The sequence below is a fragment of the Phacochoerus africanus genome, chromosome 14, assembly GCF_016906955.1.
Source record: "Phacochoerus africanus isolate WHEZ1 chromosome 14, ROS_Pafr_v1, whole genome shotgun sequence".
Classification (NCBI taxonomy): Eukaryota; Metazoa; Chordata; class Mammalia; order Artiodactyla; family Suidae; genus Phacochoerus; species Phacochoerus africanus.
The window spans coordinates 7,695,662-7,717,663 of NC_062557.1; the positions used below are offsets into that span (position 1 = coordinate 7,695,662).

Consider the following 22,002-nt stretch of genomic DNA (forward strand, 5'->3'; position numbering starts at 1 on the left):
CATCCAACCAAAAAAAAGGAACAAAGGAGAAACATAGAATCAACTGGAAAATAAGGTTTAAAATGGCAATAAATACACAGGTATCAATAATTACCTTAAATGTCAATGGACTGAATATTCCAATCAAAAGACATAGAGAGGGAGACTGGATTTAAAAAAAAAAAAAAAAAAACAAGAAGAGTTCCCCTCATGGCGCAGTGGTTGACGGATCCGGCTAGGAACCATGAGGTTGTGTGTTTGATCCCTGGCCTCGCTCAGTGGGTTAAGGATCCGGTGTTGCTGTGAGCTGTGGTGTAGGTCGCATACGCAGCTTGGATCCTGTGTTGCTGTGGCTCTGGCGTAGGCCTGTGGCTACAGCTCCGATTTGACCCCTAGCCTGGGAACCTCCATATGCCGTGGCTGCGGCCCTAGAAGAGGCAAAAAAACCCAAAACAAAACAAAACAAAAAAACAAAAAAAAAACCCCAAGAACCTAAAGTATGCTGCCTACAAGAGACTCACTTTAGGGCAAAGGACACATATGAAAGTGAGGGGATGGAGAAAGATATTTCATGCAGATGGAAAAGACAGGAAAGCGGGAGCTGCAATACTCCTATCAGACAAAAGAGTATTACAACTGTCAATACACATGCCCCTAAGATAGGAGCATCCAAATACACATAATAAATACTAACAGACATAAAAGGAGAAATTGTTGGGAATAGAATAATAGTAGGAGACTTTAACACACTGCTCACATCAATAGACAGATCCTGTAAACAGAAAGGCAACAGATATCCTAAATGACACAGGAGAAAAGTTAGACTTGATATTTTCAGGACATTACATCAAAAAAAAAAATTAGAATATACATTCTTTTCAAGAGTGCATGGAACATTCTCAAGGACTGACCACATACTGGGGCACAACAAACCTAACCTCAACAAATTTAAGAATATAGAACTTATTTCAAGCATCTTCTCTGACCACAATAGCATGAAACTAGAAATCAACCACAGGAAAAAAAATGAGATAAAACTGACTATATGAAGACTAAACAACATGCTATTAAAAAAACCAGTGGGTCAATGAGGAAATCAAAAGGGAAATTAAAAAAATACCCTGAGACGAAAATCTTAAACCAACAACTTAACCTATCACCTAAAAGAATTAGAAAAAGAAGAACAAACAAAACTTGAAGGAAATCATAAAGATCAGAAAGGAAATTTATAAAATAGAGATTTAAAGAATATTATGAAAGAAACAGTAAAACCAAGAGTTGGTTCTTTGAAAGGATAAACAACATTAACCAAAAAAAAAAAAAAAAAAAAAGTTTCCATCATGGCTCAGTGGCTTACGAACCTGACTAGAATCTATGACAATGCAGGTTCGATCCCTGGCCTCACTCAGTGGGTTAAGGATCCAGCATTGCCATGAGCTGTGGTGTGGGTTGCAGAGGCAGCTCAGATCTGATGTTGCTGTGGCTGTGGTGTAGGCCAGCAGCTGCAGCTCTGATTCAACCACTAGCCTGGGAACTTCCAAATGCCGTGGGTGCGGCCCTAAAAAAGCAAAAAAAAAAAAAAAAAAGAAAGACAATCCTCTGGCCATACTCAAACCAAGAAAGAACGAACTCGAAATAAGAAATCAAAAAGGAGAGATCTCTATGGATACCACAGAAATACAAAAAACCGTAAGAGAATACTACGAACAATTATATGCTAACAAATTTGACAACCTAGAAGAAATGGACAACTCTCTGGAAACATATATCCCACCAAAACTGAATCAAGAATAAATAGATGAGAGTTCCCGTCGTGGCTCAGTGGTTAACGAATCTGACTAGGAATCATGAGGTTGTGGCTTCGGTCCCTGACCCTGCTTAGAGGGTTGAGGACTCGGCATTGCCATGAGCTTTGGTGCGGGTTGCAGATGCGGCTTGGATCCCGCGTTGCTGTGGCTCTGGCATAGGCTGGCAGCTACAGCTCCAATTGGACCCCTAGCCTGGGAACCTCCATATGCCACGGGAGCAGCCCCAGAAAAGGCAAAAAGCCAAAATAAATAAATAAATAAGCAATAAATAAATAAATCAAAGAAACAGACCAACCACTTGAAATGAAACAGTATGTAATAATAACACTCTCTACAAACAGAAGTCCAGGACCAGATGGCTTCACAGGTCAATTCTACCAAACATAAAAAGAACATATACCCATCCTTATTAACCTTTTCCAAAAGGTTGAAGAAGGAATCTCAAAGACATTCTATGAAGCCATCATCACCCTTATACCAAAACCAGACAAAGATACTACAAAAAAAGAAAATTATAGGCCAATATCTTTGATGGCTATAAATGTAAAAATTCTCAACGAAATTTTAGCCAACCCAATCCAACACATAAAAGCATTTGACGAAACCCAATATCCATTTATGATTAAAACTCTTTAACAAACTGGGTATAGAGGGAATATATCTCAACATAATAAAAGCTATTTAATGACAAATATGCAGCCAATATAATTCTCAATAGAGAAAAGCTGAAAGTGTTCCCACTAAAATCTGGAACAAGACGAGAATGCCCACTCTCACCACTTTTATTCAACATAGTAATGGAAGTCCCAGCCACGGCGATCAGACAAACAAAAGAAATAAAAGGTATCCAAGCTGGAAGAAAAGAGGTAAAATTGCCACTACACGCAGATGATATGATACTGTATACAGAAAACCCTGAGGACTCCACACAAAAACTACTCAAACTGATCAATGAATTCAGCGAAGTAGCAGGACACAAAGTTAACACTCAAAAATCAGTTGCATTTCTCTACACTGACAATGAAATACTAGAAAAGGAATATAAAAATATAATACCTTTGAAAATAGCATTCCTCCAAATTAAATACCTGGAGTAAACATGACCAAGGAGGTGAAAGACATATGCTGAGAACTATAAAACATTAATTGAGGAAATGAAAAAGGATTCAAAGAAATGGACAGATATTCCATGTTCCTGGATTGGAAGAATTAATATTGCTAAAATGGCCGTACTACCCAAAGCGATCTACTGATTCAATGCAATCCCTATCAAATTACCCATGACACTTTTCACAGAAGTATAACAAACAATCCAAAAATTAATATGGAACCATAAAAGACCCAGAACTGCCAAAGCAATCCTGAAGAAAAAAAACAAAACAAGCACAAGGTATAACTCTCCCAGACTTTGGACAATATTACAAGGCCACAGTAATCAAGATAGTGTGGTACTGGTACCAAAACAGACATTTGGATCAATGGAACAGAATCAGCCCAGAAATAAACCCTATGGTCATTTAATGACGCCTATGGTCATTTAATCTTGGACAAAGAAGGCAAGAATATAAAATGGGAAAAAGACAGTCCCTTCAACAATTGGTGCTGGAAAAATTGGACAGCTGCATGTAAATCAATGAAACTAGAACACACCCTCACACCATGCACAAAAAAACTTAAAACGGCCTAAAGACTTAAATATTATACACAACACCATAAAACTCCTAGAGTAGAACACAGGCAAAACATTTTCTGACATAAACCATACAAATATTCTCTTAGGTCAGTCTCCCAAGGCAACAGAAATAAAAACAAAAATAAGCCAATGTGACCTAATCAAACTTTTTTGCACAGCAAAGGAAAAGATAAAAAAATCCCAAAAAGACAACTCACAAAATGGGAGAAAGTAGTTGCAAATGATGCAACTGACAAGGGCTTAATCTTCAAAAATACAAACAACTTATAAAATTAAACAATGAAAAAACAAACAACCCAATTGAAAAATGGGCAGAAAATCTAAAACAGACATTTATCCCAAGACACACAGATGGCCAGTTGGCTCAACATAACTCATTAGAGAAATGAAAATCAATGAAGTACCACCTCATAGCAGTCAGAATGGCCACCATTAATAGGTCTACAAGTTAACAAATGCTGGAGAGGGTGTGGAGAAAAGGGAACTCTCATACACTGTTGGTGGAAACATAAATTGGTACAACCACTATGGAAAAACAGTATGGAAGTTCCTCAGAAAACAAAAACATTAAAACTAAATAAATAAAGAAAACCCTATGTATCTGGACAAAACTACAATTCAAAAAGATACATTCACCTGCATATTCACGGCAGCACTATTCACAATAGCCAAGAGATGGAAGCAACCTAAATGTCCATCAACAGATGAATGGATAAAGAAGATGAGGTATATATACACAATGGAATATTACTCAGCCATAAATAAGAACAAAACAATGATATTTGCAGCAATATGCATGCAACTAAAGATTCTCATACTAAGTGAACTCAGAAAAAGACAAATATGACTTATATGTGGAATCTAAAATGCGGCACAAATGAACCAACCTACACAACACAAAAAGACTCACAGAGAACAGACTTGTGCTTGCCAAGAGCAGGACGGCGGGGGGGATGGACAGGGAGCTTGAGGTTAGTAAATGCAAACTATTACACTTAGAATTGATAAGCAATGAGGTCCTACCTTATGGCACAGGGAAACACATCCAGCTTCTTGGGATAGACCATGATGGAAGGCAGTGTAAGAAAGAGAATGTGTATCTATGGCTGACCAGGTCACTCTGCTGTACAGCAGAAATTGGCATGGTACTGTAAACCCACTGTACTCTAAAAAAAAAAAAAAAAAATTTAACATGAACTGTCACCTTGTCTCAAATTAACATCAGCCTTTATAATTAAACAATCTGAAGTTTTTCTCAATAACCTTCAGTCGCTCTTGAGAACCAAGCCAAAGAAACACCCAGACAGAACCAGATCTGTTAACACTAAAAAAAAAAATTTGCTATGTAATCGTTAGATTCCAATAGTTTATTCCTTTTGCTCCCTCTCCCTGCCCCCATACAATTTTGCGCTGTTCAAGAGGCACTGCCGCTGTCTCCATCATCCTCTCCTTGGGGCGCCAAAGCTCTCTAAGTGGTGTCCAGGTCAGTGCTGCTTACGCCAGCGCTGCAGCTCTTTGGATAAACAGAGACAAATGTTAAGGATCCAAGAAGTCATTCGAAGGACTGTTTCTCTCTCTTGCCTCGACACATCATTCTCTTACATTTTTGTTTTATAAATTTAGAAATAAAGTCTTGGGCATAATGAGAAGTTTCCAGTTCACCTTCTTTCATCTCACTTTAGAGGTGTGCAAAGTAACCTCAAGCATCTAAAAGGTCCCTTTCAGGCAGGTACAACTTTCAGGAAGGCTTTTTTTTCCATGTGAAGAAAATGACCTGGGGTTTCGGGCATCTCCAATTATGCAGTTTGCTCGGAAAGGAACTTCTCTTCCTCACAGATGGCCGGGCACATTACACAAGGGCCAGTGGCCCACCTGGTCAGGCTGTAAGTCGGGTGCAGAGACACGTCCACGGCTTGACCTGCTCTCTGTGTACTGGCATGAATTAGCCAACAAATCCAATTAGGGTCAAATCTGATAATTTTAGAAGTTTGTGAATTCTACTGGCCTCTGATATTAAAGGTTATCTTATACCTTTTACACTGAAAGATTTCCTCTGAGAGAGTTTTTATTGTTGTTGTTGTTTTAAAATTGTAGAATAATACTGTTTTTTTTTTCTGCTTTTATAAAATGATACTTGAAAAAAATGAGCAAAATGAAACTAAATGAAATGGAACTAAATGAGCAATGAAATTCAGGCATTTTCCTACCTGTAAGATTTGGAGCAAGCTGAAACACATAACTAGAAAGGTGTTTGTTTTTTAATATTAAAAGTAGATTATGGAGTTCCTGTTGTGGCTCAGCAGAAACGAATGTGACTAGTAACCATGGGGACGCAGGTTCAATCCCTGACCTCGCTCAATGGGTTAAGGATCCAGCATTGCTGTGAGCTGTGGTGTAGGTCGCAGATGCAGATTGGATCTGGGGTTGCTGAGACTGTGGTGTAGGCTGGCACTACACCTCTGATTCAACCCTTAGCCTGGGAATCTCCATATGCCGCGGGAAACGGCCCTAAAAAGACCAAAAAAAAAGAAAGATTAAATAAAACAGCTGTAAGCCTTAGACATACGGATGAGTGACAGCTCTATTTTATTTCTCCTCCTCCCTTTTGGGGTATAAAGTTATTTGGTTTAAATCCTAAAAAGACCTTAGATAGGAATTAAAGTCACCAAGGAGAAGAGCCCTCATCTTCTACCAGGCAAACAGCTTGAAGGAGAAAACACAAACCCACCAGATCACCAGTGACAATCTTAAATGGAGCCTAAGGGCAGTTATGTAAATTCTAGTCAAATCTTATAAAGGCCACGATAACCAAAACCTCTAATAAAAGTTAAAAAAACCTCCAGAGCCTCAGGCACTAGTTTATTCACTAGGGCCTGTCAGATAATGCAGAACTGAAATACAGAAAATCAATTCGGAAAATCCCTTGGAGGTGCCTGTAACGGGATGTGACTTGTAATCTAGGCTAAAGACATAGCAAGGCTTACTCAGATGCTTGAAGCTCCAGCTACAACAAAGGACGAAGTACCCTGCGAAGAGCATCGTGATGCCTCCGACCCCGCTCTTCATAGAGGTGCGGCACCTGATCCAGCCTGTTTGAAAACACACAGGACCAACTGTGAGAGGGAAACGGAACTAGGGGCCATTATCTGTGACTGATCTGCTACCGAGTTGCCTCAGGCAGAGGAACTGTAATGCAAAGAATTTACATACCACTGTGTATAGATATTCATGAAAATGCTAAAACCAGAAAATCTTAACTTTAATACATTTAAATTAGTCACTCTTATTTTGGGGAGACTGGTTCAAATCTTCTGTGGGGAGGAGATGAGTACAATTGGTTAACTTGACATTTAGAGCCTTCCTAGCTTTGGGACGATCACGGTGGGTAAGGGAGACGGGGGAGGTGGCAGAGAGAGGCAGGGGTGGGTATTGAAGACATGAAAGCTGTTCAAGAAATGGCAGCTGCTATTGTATTAGCTTCAGTACTTCCAATTACATCCATTTTCCAGAATGAAAACAGAGAGGAAAGGCTACAAAGTTGTTCTTTCTCTTTTTGAGCCTTGCTGTCAGAGCCATGGCTCAAGTAGAGAAAGTCTTCCAAATGCTAGGAACCAGCGAGAGCCCAGCAGTCAAAGAGTCCAGCCTCACCTTTCTGGACAGTTCCCAAGATCCTCAATAGAGAGAAGCTGGAGGCTGTGAGCCCGGTCGAGGGTTCCAAACTCCTTACTGCCGTCGAACTTCTTTCCAACAAAGGAACTAGGGTTCCAAACAGAAGTCACTGTGACAGTTCATCTAACTCCATCCTCTTCCCCAACGCTCAGGCCTGAGGTTCCCAGGGCGAGGCTGCAGGAAAAGTCTATTCTAAATAGGTGGATTAATCTCTGCATCGGGCTGTGGCTAACTTGTAAGCGCTGAAGGGTAAAGTGGTCTCTTCTAGGTCAAATAAAGGTTCCTCAACAGACCAAGGGACCCTGGGGATCAGGACCCAGATCCATTTCTGATCTGATGAGTATAGTGCCCAGACGATCCACATGTACATGCTTATGAAATGAATCATTTATACTTCCTATCGTCTGCTAAACATCTTAGCGAAAAGCATGACTTTCTACCGTCGGGTTAACGACTGCTGCTTGTCACTACTCCTCAATGCCTGCTCTATTCCTCCCATCGCTACCGCTGACCAGCAAACACGTCTTATTTATGTTCAACACATGAATAACTAAGCACAACCAGCAAAGAGGGTTTAGGCTGCGTATTTGCATTTCCACTGCCCGTGTTATTTTCCATGTTAATGACACACAGGAAATCCTCCTCCACTACTGCGGATTCTCTGGTCTTGGTGTGGCTCACCAGGGCAGAGGATAAATTAAGGAACTATTTACAAGGTTTAGGTGTGGTAAAGGTTGCTGTGGATATAAAAACACTCTTCCAATGATGATCAATATATTAAAAATGAAAATAGGAGTTTCTGTTGTGGCTCAGTGGTAGCGGACCCAACCATCCGTGAGGATGCAGGTTTGATCCCTGGCTTCGCTCAGTGGGTTAAGGACCTGGCATTGCCATGAGCTGTGGTGTAGGCCGGCAGCTACAGGTCCGATTTGATCCCTAGCCTGGGAACTTCCATTTGCTGCAAGTGTGGCACTAAAAAGCAGGGAAGAAAAAAAAAAAAAAGATTGAGTTCCCATGGTGGCTCGATTACGACTAAGTCGGGTAATCCCATAGTGGTTAATGAATTCGACTAAGAACCATGAGGTTGTGGGTTTGATCCCTGGCCTCACTCACTGGGTTACGGATCCAGCGTTGCCATGAGCTGTGGTGTAGGTTGCAGATGTGGCTCGGATCCCGTGTTGCTGTGGCTCTGGTGTAGGTCGGCAGCTACAGCTCTGATTCGACCCCTATCCTGGGAACCTCCACATGCCATGGGTGCGGCCCTAAAAAGCCACAACAAAACAAACCCAGGCTGGTTTCTAAGAAATTACACAAAAGATGTCTCTCTTGCAAAGTAAAGATCAGTATGAGCACACAACCTCACCCATGCATCTTGAAAAAACTGTGAGGATGGGGAGAAACGCTCCATGACAGCTGCAACTGTGCAACCACTTGCCCCACAGTGTTAGGAGCTCGGCGGCTCCTCTCTCTTTCTCCAGCCAGCTGAGCCCACTTACTCATTAGAGGTTCAGTCATTGGATCAGGCCCTGAGCTGGGATATGTAAGTAGCCCGAGCCCCACCAGCCCCTGAGAGCCAAGCTCAGAGCCCACAAAATCCTGCTGCAACTTTTTTCAAAGGCCCCCTGCCTGCTGCCCAGGGGCTGTGGGTGCTAATCGCCAGCCCTTTGGGACTGGCTGGGAGCCCTGGGCGGCCACTACCCACTGCCGCCCCTCAGCCGCCACATCTCCTACACATCCTCCTTCACCTGCCAGCGCTGATGTCCTTACATTTCAAACTCAGCGACAATGGTTCCACTAACACAAATGTTGAAAGCCCTCATCCGCCCTCTGTACCTGTAACATCTCCCGTTCCCCTCGCCCTAGACGGGATCCCAGCAGTAGGGCTGGACTTACCTCTTACGCCTCTGGCTGCTGAGGATTCACATGCTCTTTTCTAAAACGCTCCCTTTACAGACTTCTCTGGCTATCAGGGGGTCTAGCCCTGGCCTGTCTGCTTCCCGCTCACCATGCTGATTCTGAGCCCCTTCCCCATGAGTGCCCCATCTCCAATGGATACCCTATGGATGGAAATCTTGTATGCAAGTTAGAGAAGAGCCTTATTTTAAGCCCTTTAAAACCCCACAACCCTATAAGGTTTTCTCACTTTACCTCCTGGTATCCCCATCAGCCAAGTTTTGCCTTTTGTAGTTACATAAATTCCCCCCCTCGCCCCCCAACCACCTCTCCACTGCCACCATTTGAGAATATTCTTTCTGTAGCTGGGTCTGAGGGACCTCCTCCACTGCCATCACCTCCATCAGCGGTTCTCAAACCTGGCCAATCTTCAGGAACACTTAGGAAACGCTGGAAAATATGATTCTTAGGACTTACTTCAGAATCTCTGGGGATGATGACTAAGAATCTTTAATTTAAAAAAAAAAAAAAAGGGGGGAGCTCCCGTTATGGCACAGTGGAAACAAATCCGCTTGGGAACCATGGGGTTGCAGATTCGATCCCTGGCCGCGCTCAGTGGGTTGAGGATCCGGCGGTGCCATGAGCTGTGGTACAGGTCGCAGACGCCGCTCAGATCTGACGTTGCTATGGCTCTGTGGCTCCGGCATAGACCAGAGGCTACAGTTCCGATTGGACCCATGGCCTGGGAACCTCCATATGCTGCGAGTGTGGCCCTAAAAAGCAAACAAACAAACAAAACCATGTGAAACCATTCTGTCTACATTTGGGAACCAGGGACTTAGATCTCCTCAACTTTCAGCCCCAAAGCCAAGGACCTGAACTCTGTGAAGGCACACCCAGCACCCCTGGCTGAATGCTCTCAAGGCAACCAGCACTAAGAGCTCTCCTCTGAACAACGGAAACCCTCTGCCACGGCTGAGGACTCTCAGACACCGCTACTCGGTGAGTTTGAGATTTCAATCTTGAACTGCTAAAAGCTACTTTTTCTAAGGCCAGGAAACTACTCCTTCAGTACTAAGTCCACTAGACTCTTTCTCCCTGAGGCTGAAGAGACAGCCCCTGGCAGCGCGGAACCCCACAAGCCTCGTCCTCTTGGTCCTGATCTCCTAAACCCAGCTCAGCGGCATCTTCAGAACCATCAGTCTGCCTTGGGAGTTCCTAGCCCAGGCCACCCAAACATACCCATTTTTCATCAGTCAGCCATGAGCACTACTGGTTCTACCCTGTTTCTTCAAAACCATGGTCCGGGGTGACTTTCCACCTGGTGGACTGGCCACTGAAGTCTTCTCAGGTACCCTGACGTAGGAGGACTCGCTAGCTGCACTGGCGTAGTTCCACGTAGGAAAGATAAATGACGACACCCCGGAGCCCACGGTCAACAGAAGAAACACTGCCCAGAAAAGCCTGCCAAGGACCATCAGATAATGCTAGAAACTTGATGCTGGGCAAGCTACTTCTCTCTGAAACTCGGTTTCCTCCTCTATAAAAAGGAACAATTCCAACTCCCAGAACTTAAGGTACCTTAGAAAAACATGCAGGTATGACCCCTGGTAGGCAGTCAACCGAGTAATGATAGCTCACCGGCCCTGCCTTTAAATACCAAGGGAATGAGGTGCTCCCTGAGCAGGGAACGGCCCATCAAAGGGCCTGGCTGATCGAGGGCACACAGAGACCACGATCTTCTGCAAAGACTGCCTGGAAATGCACATGTAAGCTGCAGTCGCTGGAGACAGCCACTGCCCGGGGAAGCCGTGCTGCTTCTCGGTCCTTGTAGATTTGGATGGCCTTGCTCAAGTCCTCGGTCAGCTGACGATTCAGCCCTTGACCTTAATAGAGATCTCAGCGTCTCCGCTTGTGTCTGTTCATCCAGGGCTAGCACCAAAGTCTGAAGGTTAATGGTGGCGTCAACTTCAATAGTTTTGGGGTTTATGAGAGAACTACAGGCCCTGTGCTGGCCATGCATTACCTGATCCGGAAACCCAAACTAACCACATATTACAGACTGTAATCAATGAGAGAGAACAAAATAGTTCTAACCACTATTCCGAAAGAACTTATTATGAAAGGAAAAAACTATTTTTCTCCCTAGTCAATTTCATAAACCTAGTGATCTGATGATATAAGTTACTCTATCTCTTACCTTGGGACTTAATGGGACCTTAAGTGATGGTATCGCTAATAACTTAAATCAACTGTTTATTGACCACTAACTGCCTTCAAGTAAGCCTGATGCTGGGTTTAAAGACTGGATATATAAGCCAGATAGACCTGGATTTGAATCCCGAATGCTGCTTTTGGAGGAGCAAGGGCAAGTCACTAAAACCTGAGGCCCAGACTCGTCACCTATTAGGAGAAGGTGGGATGTCACTAACCCTAACGATTCAGAGGGCGGGACAAAGAAGATACCAATACCTGGCATGTGACCAGAAACAACCATCACTTGATAAAAGTTATTAGTCCCCTCCCTTTTCCCCCTAAAGTGAAAATTCACATTAGCACTAGATAAAGTAAAAAAATAAAGAAGCCCTTCCACTTGCTGGAGATCTGCTACGGGCTGTGTGTGTGTGTATGCAACTGAAAACCACAGAGAAGCACGGAGATAAAGCCAACACCCAGGTGTCTAGTTGTGGCGCATGTTCTACCATGTGGCTGAGTTGAAAGGTTTAAACTAGGCCTCAGGAGACTGGGTTCTACTGGCAACACGATCTTGGACACGACCCTTATCCTCTGTACCTGTTTCAGCTGCAAAACAGAGGAAACCACTCTGCCCACCTCTCAGAGGGGTGTGGCCAAAATCAGAAGGGGCGAGGCACCCCAAAAACCACAAAGCAACACAAATGTGTTATTTCCACGTTACCACGGAGAAAGGGCGTGACACTGCATCTCCGTAGAGAGAAAAGATGCTGGCCCCATCTGTAGAAGACTGGTTAACTACAGAGGCAGCTCAAGAAAACACAGCTTTCAACTAGAAACCCTCGTTACTTAATGCACTTTTCATGTGGAAAACTTCGAATGAGAATGCTTTCCAGAAAGGGCAAACAGGACTTTAGTACACATGTGATCATTCACAAAACACACCAGTGGGTGAAAATACATCCCTTTAGGGAAGAGATAATACAAGCTTTTCAAGTGCAAGCTGATTCTGAGTGGTTCCAGGGCTCCGGTCAAAATAATCCAAACGCACCAAAGAATGTGCCACAAGAAAGAGACGGATGCTACAGTGACCACGCCTCTAGAAAGCCTAATAAAAAGGAAAAAGGTAATTCAAAATTTTGGTGGGGAAAACGGAAACAATTTGTGTTTCATAACTAGAGGAGTAGTGTGATTACTAAAGGTGAGAATCAGCCGAAAAAAGTAAGGCACCTGCGAGGGCTGCTGGGAAATCACTGGCTCCTACCTGGGCCTCCGTCCCACCCACTGGCAAAACCATCCTAGGCATCAGTGAGGAGCGACCTAGGGAGCTTCGGAAGAGAGACTCATGATCCCGCCAGCTTCGACTTCCAGGCTCTCCCTACCCTGTCCCTCTTATCTAGTCTCCGGTGTCTCGAGGCTCAATCTCTGGTTCTATCCTTAGGTCATAGTGGACCACTTCTCCTATGTGTGAACTTCGTCCCTTTCTGGTCACACCTTCCATCCTGGTCTTCATCAGCTCAATCCCGAGCCTCCACTTCCACCTGCCTTGACTGCCCTGCCTCCCTGGGCAGCTGTAACCCTGGCCTGGCCCCAAGAGCAACTCCCACACCTGCTCCCCGCATTTCTTTGCTACTCTAAGCTGCTGGATGCTGTGGCTGACCACACACCTGGAGTCCATTTTGTGTCCAACCTGGTCCTGGATGAAATCTTAAGCACAGGGCTTGTCTTGTTTTTAGGCAGACCCTGAAATCTATGCTTTTTCTGTGTCTGTTCGGCATGAATGCCCACTCAACTTCTAGAAGAGGCCATGCCTTCTCTCAGTGTAGAGGTTCAACTGTTACCAACATCACCGGCCAGCCTGTCCCGGTCAAACCTTCAACTCTTGGTGGAGGGGAAGGGAGAGTGACAAACCACCGTTATTATTGACCCCTGGGAGCAAGCAGCAAGGTTCAGAGAAGAGTCACAGATCCAGGGTGCTGGAAGGCTCTGGTACAATGAGCGAAACAAGGAAGGCTGTGAGTGCCCTGAACCTTGTTGATTCAACAGGCGCAGCACTGTCTGGATGAGCCTGAAGGTGAGCGTGCTTACCTTGGGAAAGCCTTTCCCCCTGGGGGCTGATGAGCAGAGGCTTCTGGGCCACTGTGCTCCAAAGCTGAGGCTTCCCTGGCAATACACCGAGTCCAAGATAGCCAGGATAGAGCTCTGGAAACCACTCTAGCCCCAGGGCACTTGATAGGGTCTTCCTGGCCAAGGGGCTTTTAGCAGCATGAGGCTGGGTTGAACACAGAGACAGCTGGCCCCCGGGGTGCAATGCTTGGGGCTGACAGCCCGAGCTGGGAGACAGAGAAGCTTGCTCCTCGTGCTCTGCTGATGCTTTGCCGGCAGAGCTGCAGGCTTCTGCCTTCCCTTCCTGGAGAAATTGTATTGCCAGGGAGACAAGACTTGGATTGCGTGACTGTGACGCAGAGAGAAGCTCCCTGCAAGCTGTCTCCTGTGGCATGATCAAGTCTATATTGGGACCTTCCCCGCGAGGGTTCTTCGCCGTGACTGAATCATTGATACTAAAGGCCTTCTTAGGGTCATCATTCAAGGGAGCCCAGCGCTGTATTTCTGCCACAAAGACACAGTTCTCCGCATTTCCACTGCTCCCCTGTGCCTCTGTTCCAAGGTTAAGTCCTTGGTCCCGGTTCTCCCCGACTTGGATGGCACCTAATGGGCTAACTTTAAAAGCTGCGATTCGTGGTTCTGTGTTCTTTTCCTGAGTCCTGGTGTCACCAAGATCAGTAGCAACTCCTGAGAGGGGCTCCCCAGCCTTGGGCGCTCTGACCCTGCTTGGCCATGATGTGCTTACTCTCCTACCCTCGCAATCGAGATCCCCTGGAGAACTGTGATAATCCCCGAAAGGAACAGCTCGCAATTTTACACGAAGGTTCTGTCTTGGGGCATCAATTCTGTCCAATCTTAAGTTAGCACAAGTGGTTTGCACATCATTAGGGAAAGCTGAACAGTATTTTCTATCTTGACTTGACAAAGAAGGTTCCACTGGGCCAAGAAATAAAGATGCCTCAGTTTCTGAAGGGTTATTTCGACCTTCCCCTGATTTAGGCAAATCTTCAGGAAGTCCTTTTTTATGAGTGATGTTCTCTGATGCAGAAAACGGGGCTGTAGGTTCTTCGTGGAAAGTGATCTCTGTTGCAGTGTTTAACATTTTGAGGGAGGGTTGAATTTGATCCCCAATGTCTTTATCAGCCTTTGCGCTACTTGCTTTTTTCAAATCAACGGCTAGCAGCAGAGAGGACTTACCTGTCCGCTCTGATTTGTCCCCTTTCAGGCCAGGATTTCTTTTTTCATGGTCTGTCCCTAACCCTCTCTCTTTAGCTTTAATTGGGTCTCTGACCGGCCCTTTGACTTTCTCAGCACGTGGGAGTGCAGCCGGCTTGGACTGACAAACGTCCTGATGAGCAGGCACAGGTGGTCGTAGCATCTTACAGTGCGGCAAGTGGGACTTCAAGCGCTTAAACGACTTCTTACAGTAAGGACACACTTCCATGCTGCGTGGAGGATCGCGCGCCTGTTCCTGAGAAAGAGAAATGGCAGGTTATGGACAGCACACCGCCTGTGGAGTACGTACCAGTACTCTGTTAGGTGTAGAACCTTTTCAACTCATTTGAAAGACGACAGGTGGAGGGACATGTAAAAAACGTTTTGATCCATTTTTTTCTTCCACAGGTAGAAAACAGACATACTTGGACTTTAAGATCAATATTCCTGGCTCCATTCTGCTTGGTATTTCACATTTCTTTTTTTTTAAAGGAACAGTGAATTTATTCGTTCATTTAAAAAATTCTGACTGAGCCTGGTGTGTGTTGAAGTTCCTGAGCCAGGGATTGAACCTGAGCCACAGCTGTAACAAAGCTGGATCCTTAACTGCTGGGCTAGCAGGGAACTCTGAGGTATTTCACATTTTTTTCTTTTTTCTTTTTTCAGGGCCTCACCTGCGGCATATGGAGGTTGCCAGGCTAGCGGTCTAATCGGAGCTGTAGTTGCCAGCCTACGCCAGAGCCACAGCAACACCAGATCCAAGCCACGTCTGTGACCTACACCACAGCTCGCAACAATGCCAGATTCCCAACCCACTGGGTGAGGTCAGGGATCGAACCCGCAACCTCATGGTTCCTAGTCGGATTCATTTCCACTGTGCCACAACGGGAACTCCAGATTTCTTAAAGTCTCCTGGGAATCAATCATTACAAAAGACAACCAAGGAGGTTTTTCAGCATCCCTAACTAGGATGCGAGCCAGACCAAAAGACTTCAGTCTAATCAATTAATGGTTGTGGCAGGACAAGGTTCTCAAAATATCATTCAGAATAAAATGTTTGCTATTTAAGGTTGGAGCAAGCCCACTGGGTAGCAGAGGAGTCTGAAGAAACTGTCAGACACCCTTACACACATCATTCAAAGGAAAAAGGGTGAAGAATAAAATACTCAGGCGGGGATTTCATGGTGGCTGATTAGAGTACTGGTTTCCAAAGTGATATATGGGAGATCCTCTGGGGTGCAAGAAGCAAATATCAGAACTTCCATTATCCATGCGTGAGAAACGGAGCTCTACTAACAAGGAACACATTACTAACATGCAAATATACACATACTGAAAGCATGTCTAGAGCAAAAACAACACACAAATGAAGGGGACAAGGTCCCCAATCTTTACATATAGTTACATACAGTTTTACATGTAGTTTTTGCAACCCATGTAGCACAATGGATTACTGGCAAATTTATTTCGTTTGACATTTTTGTGAAATTTATACCATGTAAAAACATTAAAAAATTTTCTCTCATGCATCATTTGTGTCTGTCATTCTCTCCAGTCTGGAAAAGGAAATATTGAATTCCAAAGCTCAGATGAAAGTTACTTGTTTTCGTCTCTTATTCTATCAGGTTCCAGAGGGCAGGGAGAAGGTAGACTCTGAACACAGCTGTGAGCTGTGTTCTCAGAACCAAGCATGGGGCCTGGCATGTGATGTTTGTTGAATGAATTCTTTCTCTGGACATAAACATGCAAATGCTATCATTATAAAGCACCGTGACTGAATATCTTCTGAGCACTAAATAGGTCAAAAAGTGAAACTCTGGAGTTCCCGCTGTGGCGCAGTGGAAATGAATCTGACTAGGAACCATGAGGTTGCAGGTTTGATCCCTGGCCTTGCTCAGTGGGTTAAGGATCTGGCGTTGCTGTGAGCTGTGGTATAGGTTGCAGACTCAGTTCAGATCTGGCATTGGTGTGGCTGTGGCATAGGCATACAACTCTGATTAGACCCCTAGCCTGGGGACCTCCACATGCCACAGGTATAGCCCTAAAAACACACACACACACACACAAAAAAGTGAAACTCTGAGACCATTTACAAAAGAAACACCTAATCCTAACCAATCCATTTATTATAGCAACCAAGCCACCTTATCCTACGTGAAGTCAGGCGCAACACAACCATTTTTTGCCAACAGACTTTACAGTGCTTCTTGCTTTGGAGGTACCCCTTTGACAATGAAAGTTACGGCCATTATATTTACAAAAATAAACCCAACTGCAGCCAGTCCAGGGGCCTTAGGCTAACAGTTTAGAAGGGGTTTGAGCCTTGGTAGACATGGCTGCTTCCACAGTGCCCCATCCTCACTCTTAATCCGGAGATCCTGCCTGTACCCTTGCACAGAAATGCCTTAATGTCACCGAGTCCAATCTTGTACTGCTTGCTGGCCAAGAAACGGAGAGATGAGCTATTGGGACAAGAAACTGCGACATTATTTGGAAAGCCAGCAGACTGAGAAGACGTGGACTCCTGTCCCAAAGAACCATCCTGCCTGAGTTAGAATTCAGGTTTCTTTACACTAAAAGGGGAGGGAGTGAAGCCAAATTATTTGCTGGTCCAGGTCAGCCTTGGGAGAGGGTGTGTTCTTGTCTTCCTTCCCGTAGTCCTTCACAGCTGGGCCTGGTCAGGATGTTTCCTGGGAGCTAAACAAAGGTACTGAGCTTAACGCTCCTTACCTGGGAGGCAAGGTTCCCAGAGATGGGCCGTTATGTGTGCTTCAAGCTCACAGGCAACATCCCTTTGGTGATTAACTCGTAACACATCATCACGCAAGCTTCCCTATCACAATTCCCTACTGTCAACGATCCGTTCCACAACCCTGTAGGGAAAGGAGGCAAGGCCATTTTGGCCACCTCTTGCTGCATGGGAGCAATGAATACTAGTAGTAAAATCCCCTTTTTTTTTTTCAAACAATCTACAACTATTTGAACTCAATGAAACTCCTTAGCATATTTTTTTTTAGGGGCACACCCACAGCATATGGAGGTTCCCAGGCTAGGGGTCCGAATCAGAGCTACAGCTGCTGGCCTATGCCACAGCTACAGCCATGCAGGATCCAAGCCACGGCTGTGACCTACACCACAGTTCATGGCAACGCCGGATCCTTAACCCACTGAGCGAGGCCAGGGATCGGACCTGCATCCTCATGGATACTAGTCAGGGGACCGCTGAGCCATGACAGGAAATCCTGACATTGTTTTACTTTGGTCTAAACTTCGCACTGAAGTACAGTTTGAGGTTTATCTCTGACATGGAGCTGTTGTAAACTTTACTTCAGGGTAAAGTTTATCAGTTATCAAAAGTGCATCAGCTCATTCCCCACTGTCAATTCTCCCTGGGACTCCTACAGTGAAACTGGAATTGAGCACCTAAAGTCCAAGGGAGCCCCTGGGCCTCCTCATTCACCAGCTTTCCTCTCTTTCTACCACAGGAGAGGCTCTTTTATTGTTTTCCTTCTTCTGTTTCAGCCTAGGGCCATCTGTCTTCTAGCCTTCTTTCTACTTAGAGTGAGCCCATTGTCCCCTCCCCAATGCTGGCTTACCTTTCTTGGTTATTGGCCTGCTGCGAATTCAATACCACTGCCAAAAAAGTGGTGTTTTCTTTTTCTTTCTTCTGGTCTTTTTGCCATTTCTTGGGCCGCTCCCGCGGCATATGGAGGTTCCCAGGCTAGGGGTCGAATCGGAGCTACAGCTGCCAGCCTACACCAGAGCCACAGCAACGCTGGATCCGAGCCTCGTCTGCAACCTACACCACAGGTCACATCAACGCCGAATCCTTAACCCAATGAGCAAGGCCAGGGATCGAACCCACAAGCTCATGGTTCCATGACTGAGCCACGACGAGAGCTCCTGTTTTGCATCTTTTTTATTCTGTCGTTGTTTCCTCTAGATGAACACTATTTATTTTTGCTTTTTAGGGCCGCACTCGCAGCATATGGAAGTTCCCAGGCTAGGGGTTGAATCGGAGCTGTTACCTATGCCACAGCCAAGGCAACACGGGATCCAAGCCACGTCTAGACGCACTAATAAGCAGGGCTCTAATAAGGGCCTTCCTCGCTCACTGAGACCCCAGTTTGGTTCAGCTGTGGGAGCTGCCAAGTGGCCTGCAGGTGTAGAGGATCCTCCGTACAAGGAGGGTTTCGCTCTTTCCAATTAAACAAGCCTGAGAAATGCAGCTGGCTGGTCGTCTGCAGTCAGCCTCCTATGTGAAATAACAGCAACAAAAACTGCCCCGCCTTGGGAATGGCTCCTGGCCCAAATTGGGTGCCCTGTTGGGTCTTAGGTGGTGATACTAGATCAAATCCCTGTGCCCCCAAAACTAACACAGGATTTTTTAATTGATCCCTGGAAGAAGGGCAAGTCCTGAGCCCCAGTGTCAATAAGTGGGGCTGGAAAGGAACGGAAGGGGTGGATATACTGGCGCAGTGGCCAGAGAAGAGCCCCCTTAGCTGGAGGAGTTAGGGTTTGAAGCAACTCGTGCTTACTCTTTATTTTCCCTGATATAACACCACAGATTATTGTACGGATTGGATTTCATCACTCTTTCCCACTTCTTCACAAATAGCTATAAAATCATTTAAAAAACCACTGTAAAACCATAGCAGCAGCTGATCATCTCTTACCATTAAAAGGATACTTTTTTGCCTTGGCATCAATCAACCGGGCTGAACTCTGGGCTGGGGCTTTGGTAATTTTAGGAACCAAGTGGAACCTTCCTCTTCTCCCTGGGAATGTCCTACTCTTGGATGAGAACAGACAAGCTTCCTCCCACCCCCACTCCTTTCCTCTGATTAACATCAGTAAAAGTTTTAAATATCGTAACACTGATTTGTTTGTAAATGGAGAAAGGGTTCCAGATGAGTACATCAAAGGACAAACAGAAAATCCTAAATAAACCTCAAGTCTTGTCTTCCAAGGACACAGGCGACCACAAACTGTAATTAACATGGCAAATGTAGCAGTTACATGTTGCCCAGGGACCTGAGATCACTCTGCTGAGAAACCCCTTGTGGGGATCAAAACAGGTGCTGTGGCTGCATGTTGTTACAGTTGAAACACTCCCCATTTTTATTTATTTTATTTACTTATTTATTTTTTTTTTGAGCTGCACCTGCAGCATATGGAGGTTCCCAGGCTAGGAGTCGAATGGAGCTGTAGCCGCCGGCCTACACTAGAGCCACATCAACGCCAGATCCGAGCCGCCTCTGCGACCTACACCACAGCTCACGGCAACACTGGATCCGTGACCCACTGAGCAAGGCAGGGATAGAACACACAACCTCATGGTTCCCAGTCAGATTCGTTTCCGCTGCGCCACGATGGGAACCCTGAAACATTCCCCATCTTTAAAAGACAAAAACCCAAGACAGAACACAAAGGGGAGTGCCCTCGTAGCCTAGCTGGTTAAGGATCTGGCATTATCACTGCTGCGGCGAGGGTTTGATTGCTGGCCCAGAACTTCTGCATGCCGCAGGTATGGCCAAAAAATACTAATAAAAACAGACAAAACCCACAAACAGTACATACAAATGCTAGCATCCAAAGAAACAAATGAACTGGTTCACATGTTGGGTAAAAGTCCAACAACTCTTTCCTCTCTCCAACAGGGTACCCCACTCAAACACAAAACAAACTGGCTTTTTCTGGAGCAAAAGCTCCAAAAGGAGAGGAAGTAACTTCCAACTGTACACCCTGGAGCGACTTACCCTACCTGTATGGAGCCCCGTCAGCCCCCAAGTGTTGATTCCTCCACCTGCCAAGCCCTGGAGCCAACAGTGCTGTTTCGGGAACTTCTGAAGGGCAAATGGTCAGGACAAGCAGTCTGGGCAGCAGCTAGAACCTTACCCGAAAATTCCCCAACCCAGGCTGGCTGGCCATGAGCAACAGGTTCCTGGCTGGCTGTGCCAAAATGTGGTACTGAGCCCAAGCTGGTTCTGCTCACTGCAAGACAGGCCAATAAATCGAGGGGTGAGCTTTCGGGGCAAAGAAGTGCAACAACACTCAGAAAGTTCGCCGACTGAGAAGATGGTGGACCAGTGTCCCAAAGAACCAGCTTGCCTGAGTTAAGAATTCAAGCTTCTTTTATAGTAAAAAGGGAGGGAAACAAGCCAAACATTTCTAGGTTTCAGCCTCCGGAGGGAATGTGTTAAATTCTTCCTTCCGGCCATCACACAGGTGGGCCTGGTCAGGATATTTCCTGGGAGCCAAGCAAAGGTATTTTGGATTAATGCTGACTACCTGGGAGGCAGAGTTCCGAGAGGGGCCATTATGCATAATTTAAGTTTACCAGCAGCATCCCTTTAGTGATTAACCTGTAACAGGATACAAAGGTGGTTCCTATTACATTAACTGGTTTCTTACCAACGCTTTTCTAGAAAGACGCTAATTTTGCAGTTTCTCCTGGATCTGCAGGCCTCACCGTCACCATTCTTGAGTTGGGAAGAACGAACCTCAATTTTTAATGCCAGCCTCTGGAAGACACAATCAGGGAAGTAACTCGACAGCACACACAAGGAATAACTGTGGCCAAGTAAATGAGTCCTCTATACAGCAAAATTTGACAGAACACTATAAATCAACTATGATAATTAAAAAAAAAAATCAGTGAATTTTCAGAAGGGGAGTTCTACCTCGGGGTTCCAGAAAACAGAGAATAAAAACTTCAGCAGCCTCCCGGAAGCAGGGCGGATCTTTCAATTATGCTCATCTTCGTCCTCCCCACCTAAGCTCTCCAGCGGACTTTACCGCCCCCAGCCGCCCTACCTGCGCGCCCTCCTGCCCGCTCCCTTTTTCAGGGAAGCGGTTCTGCTACTTCTAGAAGAGTGGGCGGGACCGCCGGGCACCTCCCAGCCGGAGCCGGCCTTCCCGAAGGCCCCCAGCAGAGGCGCCGGAGCCGCTGGGACGCCAAGCGGGGCTGAATCTTCGGCTCCCGAAAGCCCCCCGCCCTGTCAGCCACCCGACCGACTTCTTCCACAAAAGTAGCCCCCAGACCTGCGACGGGGTCCGTGGGAAATACCCTCGGCCGCCTCTCCTCCCCCCGAACGGCGCCTCACCTCGCAAGCTCTACAAGACCAGAAGGCCCCCGCGCCAAGCCCCCGGCGCAGCCCACGAGCCCCTTCCCAACTCCCAGTCCTGGGACCCGGAGCAGGCCGCCCGCACCGCTGCCTGATGCTTCTCAGCTATTTTTCTTAATTGTTATCTCACAGAAATTTAACTCGAATACTTGTCTCATATTATTATGATATAGTTTAATTTAATTTGAAACTACCTTGACTTTGAGTCTGTCCCTCCTCGGCCGAAAACAGGCGAAAGCTCAGGCCACCTCTAATGAGGTCTTCTCTCCCAGAAGCTCTTGTCGGCCCGCCCCCTACGAGACCGCCTTTTCCGGTGGGC

At 45.7% G+C, this 22,002-nt stretch overlaps 1 protein-coding gene across 9 annotated transcripts; it reads right to left on the minus strand.

Annotated features, from left to right (window-relative positions):
• Positions 1–4,832: 4,832 nt before the first annotated feature.
• C14H17orf80 (chromosome 14 C17orf80 homolog) lies at positions 4,833–21,955 on the minus strand. Of its 9 annotated transcripts, none has more exons than XM_047758367.1 (7): positions 21,878–21,955; positions 20,971–21,080; positions 20,455–20,550; positions 13,324–14,812; positions 7,129–7,236; positions 6,465–6,569; positions 4,833–4,993 (listed from the first exon to the last, which is right to left on the minus strand). In XM_047758367.1, the coding sequence occupies exons 3-7, from the start codon at positions 20,485–20,487 to the stop codon at positions 4,965–4,967; spliced, it is 1,764 nt and encodes a 587-aa protein (XP_047614323.1). In that variant the 5' UTR covers positions 20,488–20,550; positions 20,971–21,080; positions 21,878–21,955; the 3' UTR covers positions 4,833–4,964. The 9 variants fall into 9 exon arrangements, 8 of the variants coding, with proteins under 8 accessions (XP_047614323.1, XP_047614321.1, XP_047614324.1 ...); XM_047758365.1 differs by lacking the exon at positions 21,878–21,955 and adding an exon at positions 21,663–21,768; XM_047758368.1 differs by lacking the exon at positions 21,878–21,955 and adding an exon at positions 21,601–21,649.
• Between the last annotated feature and the right edge of the window lie 47 nt (positions 21,956–22,002).

What these genes read in the sequence shown, in the direction of transcription:
- C14H17orf80 (XM_047758367.1), bottom strand. Translation starts at nt 20,487, where the DNA reads ATGGCCAGCCAGCCTGGGTTGGGGAATTTTCGG. An exon ending in CTGGGTTGGGGAATTTTCGG is followed by an intron (nt 14,813 to 20,454) that starts GTAAGGTTCTAG and finishes TCTCTTTCTCAG; the next exon opens with GAACAGGCGCGCGATCCTCC. An exon ending in GGGGGAAAGGCTTTCCCAAG is followed by an intron (nt 7,237 to 13,323) that starts GTAAGCACGCTC and finishes TTGGAACCCTAG; the next exon opens with TTCCTTTGTTGGAAAGAAGT.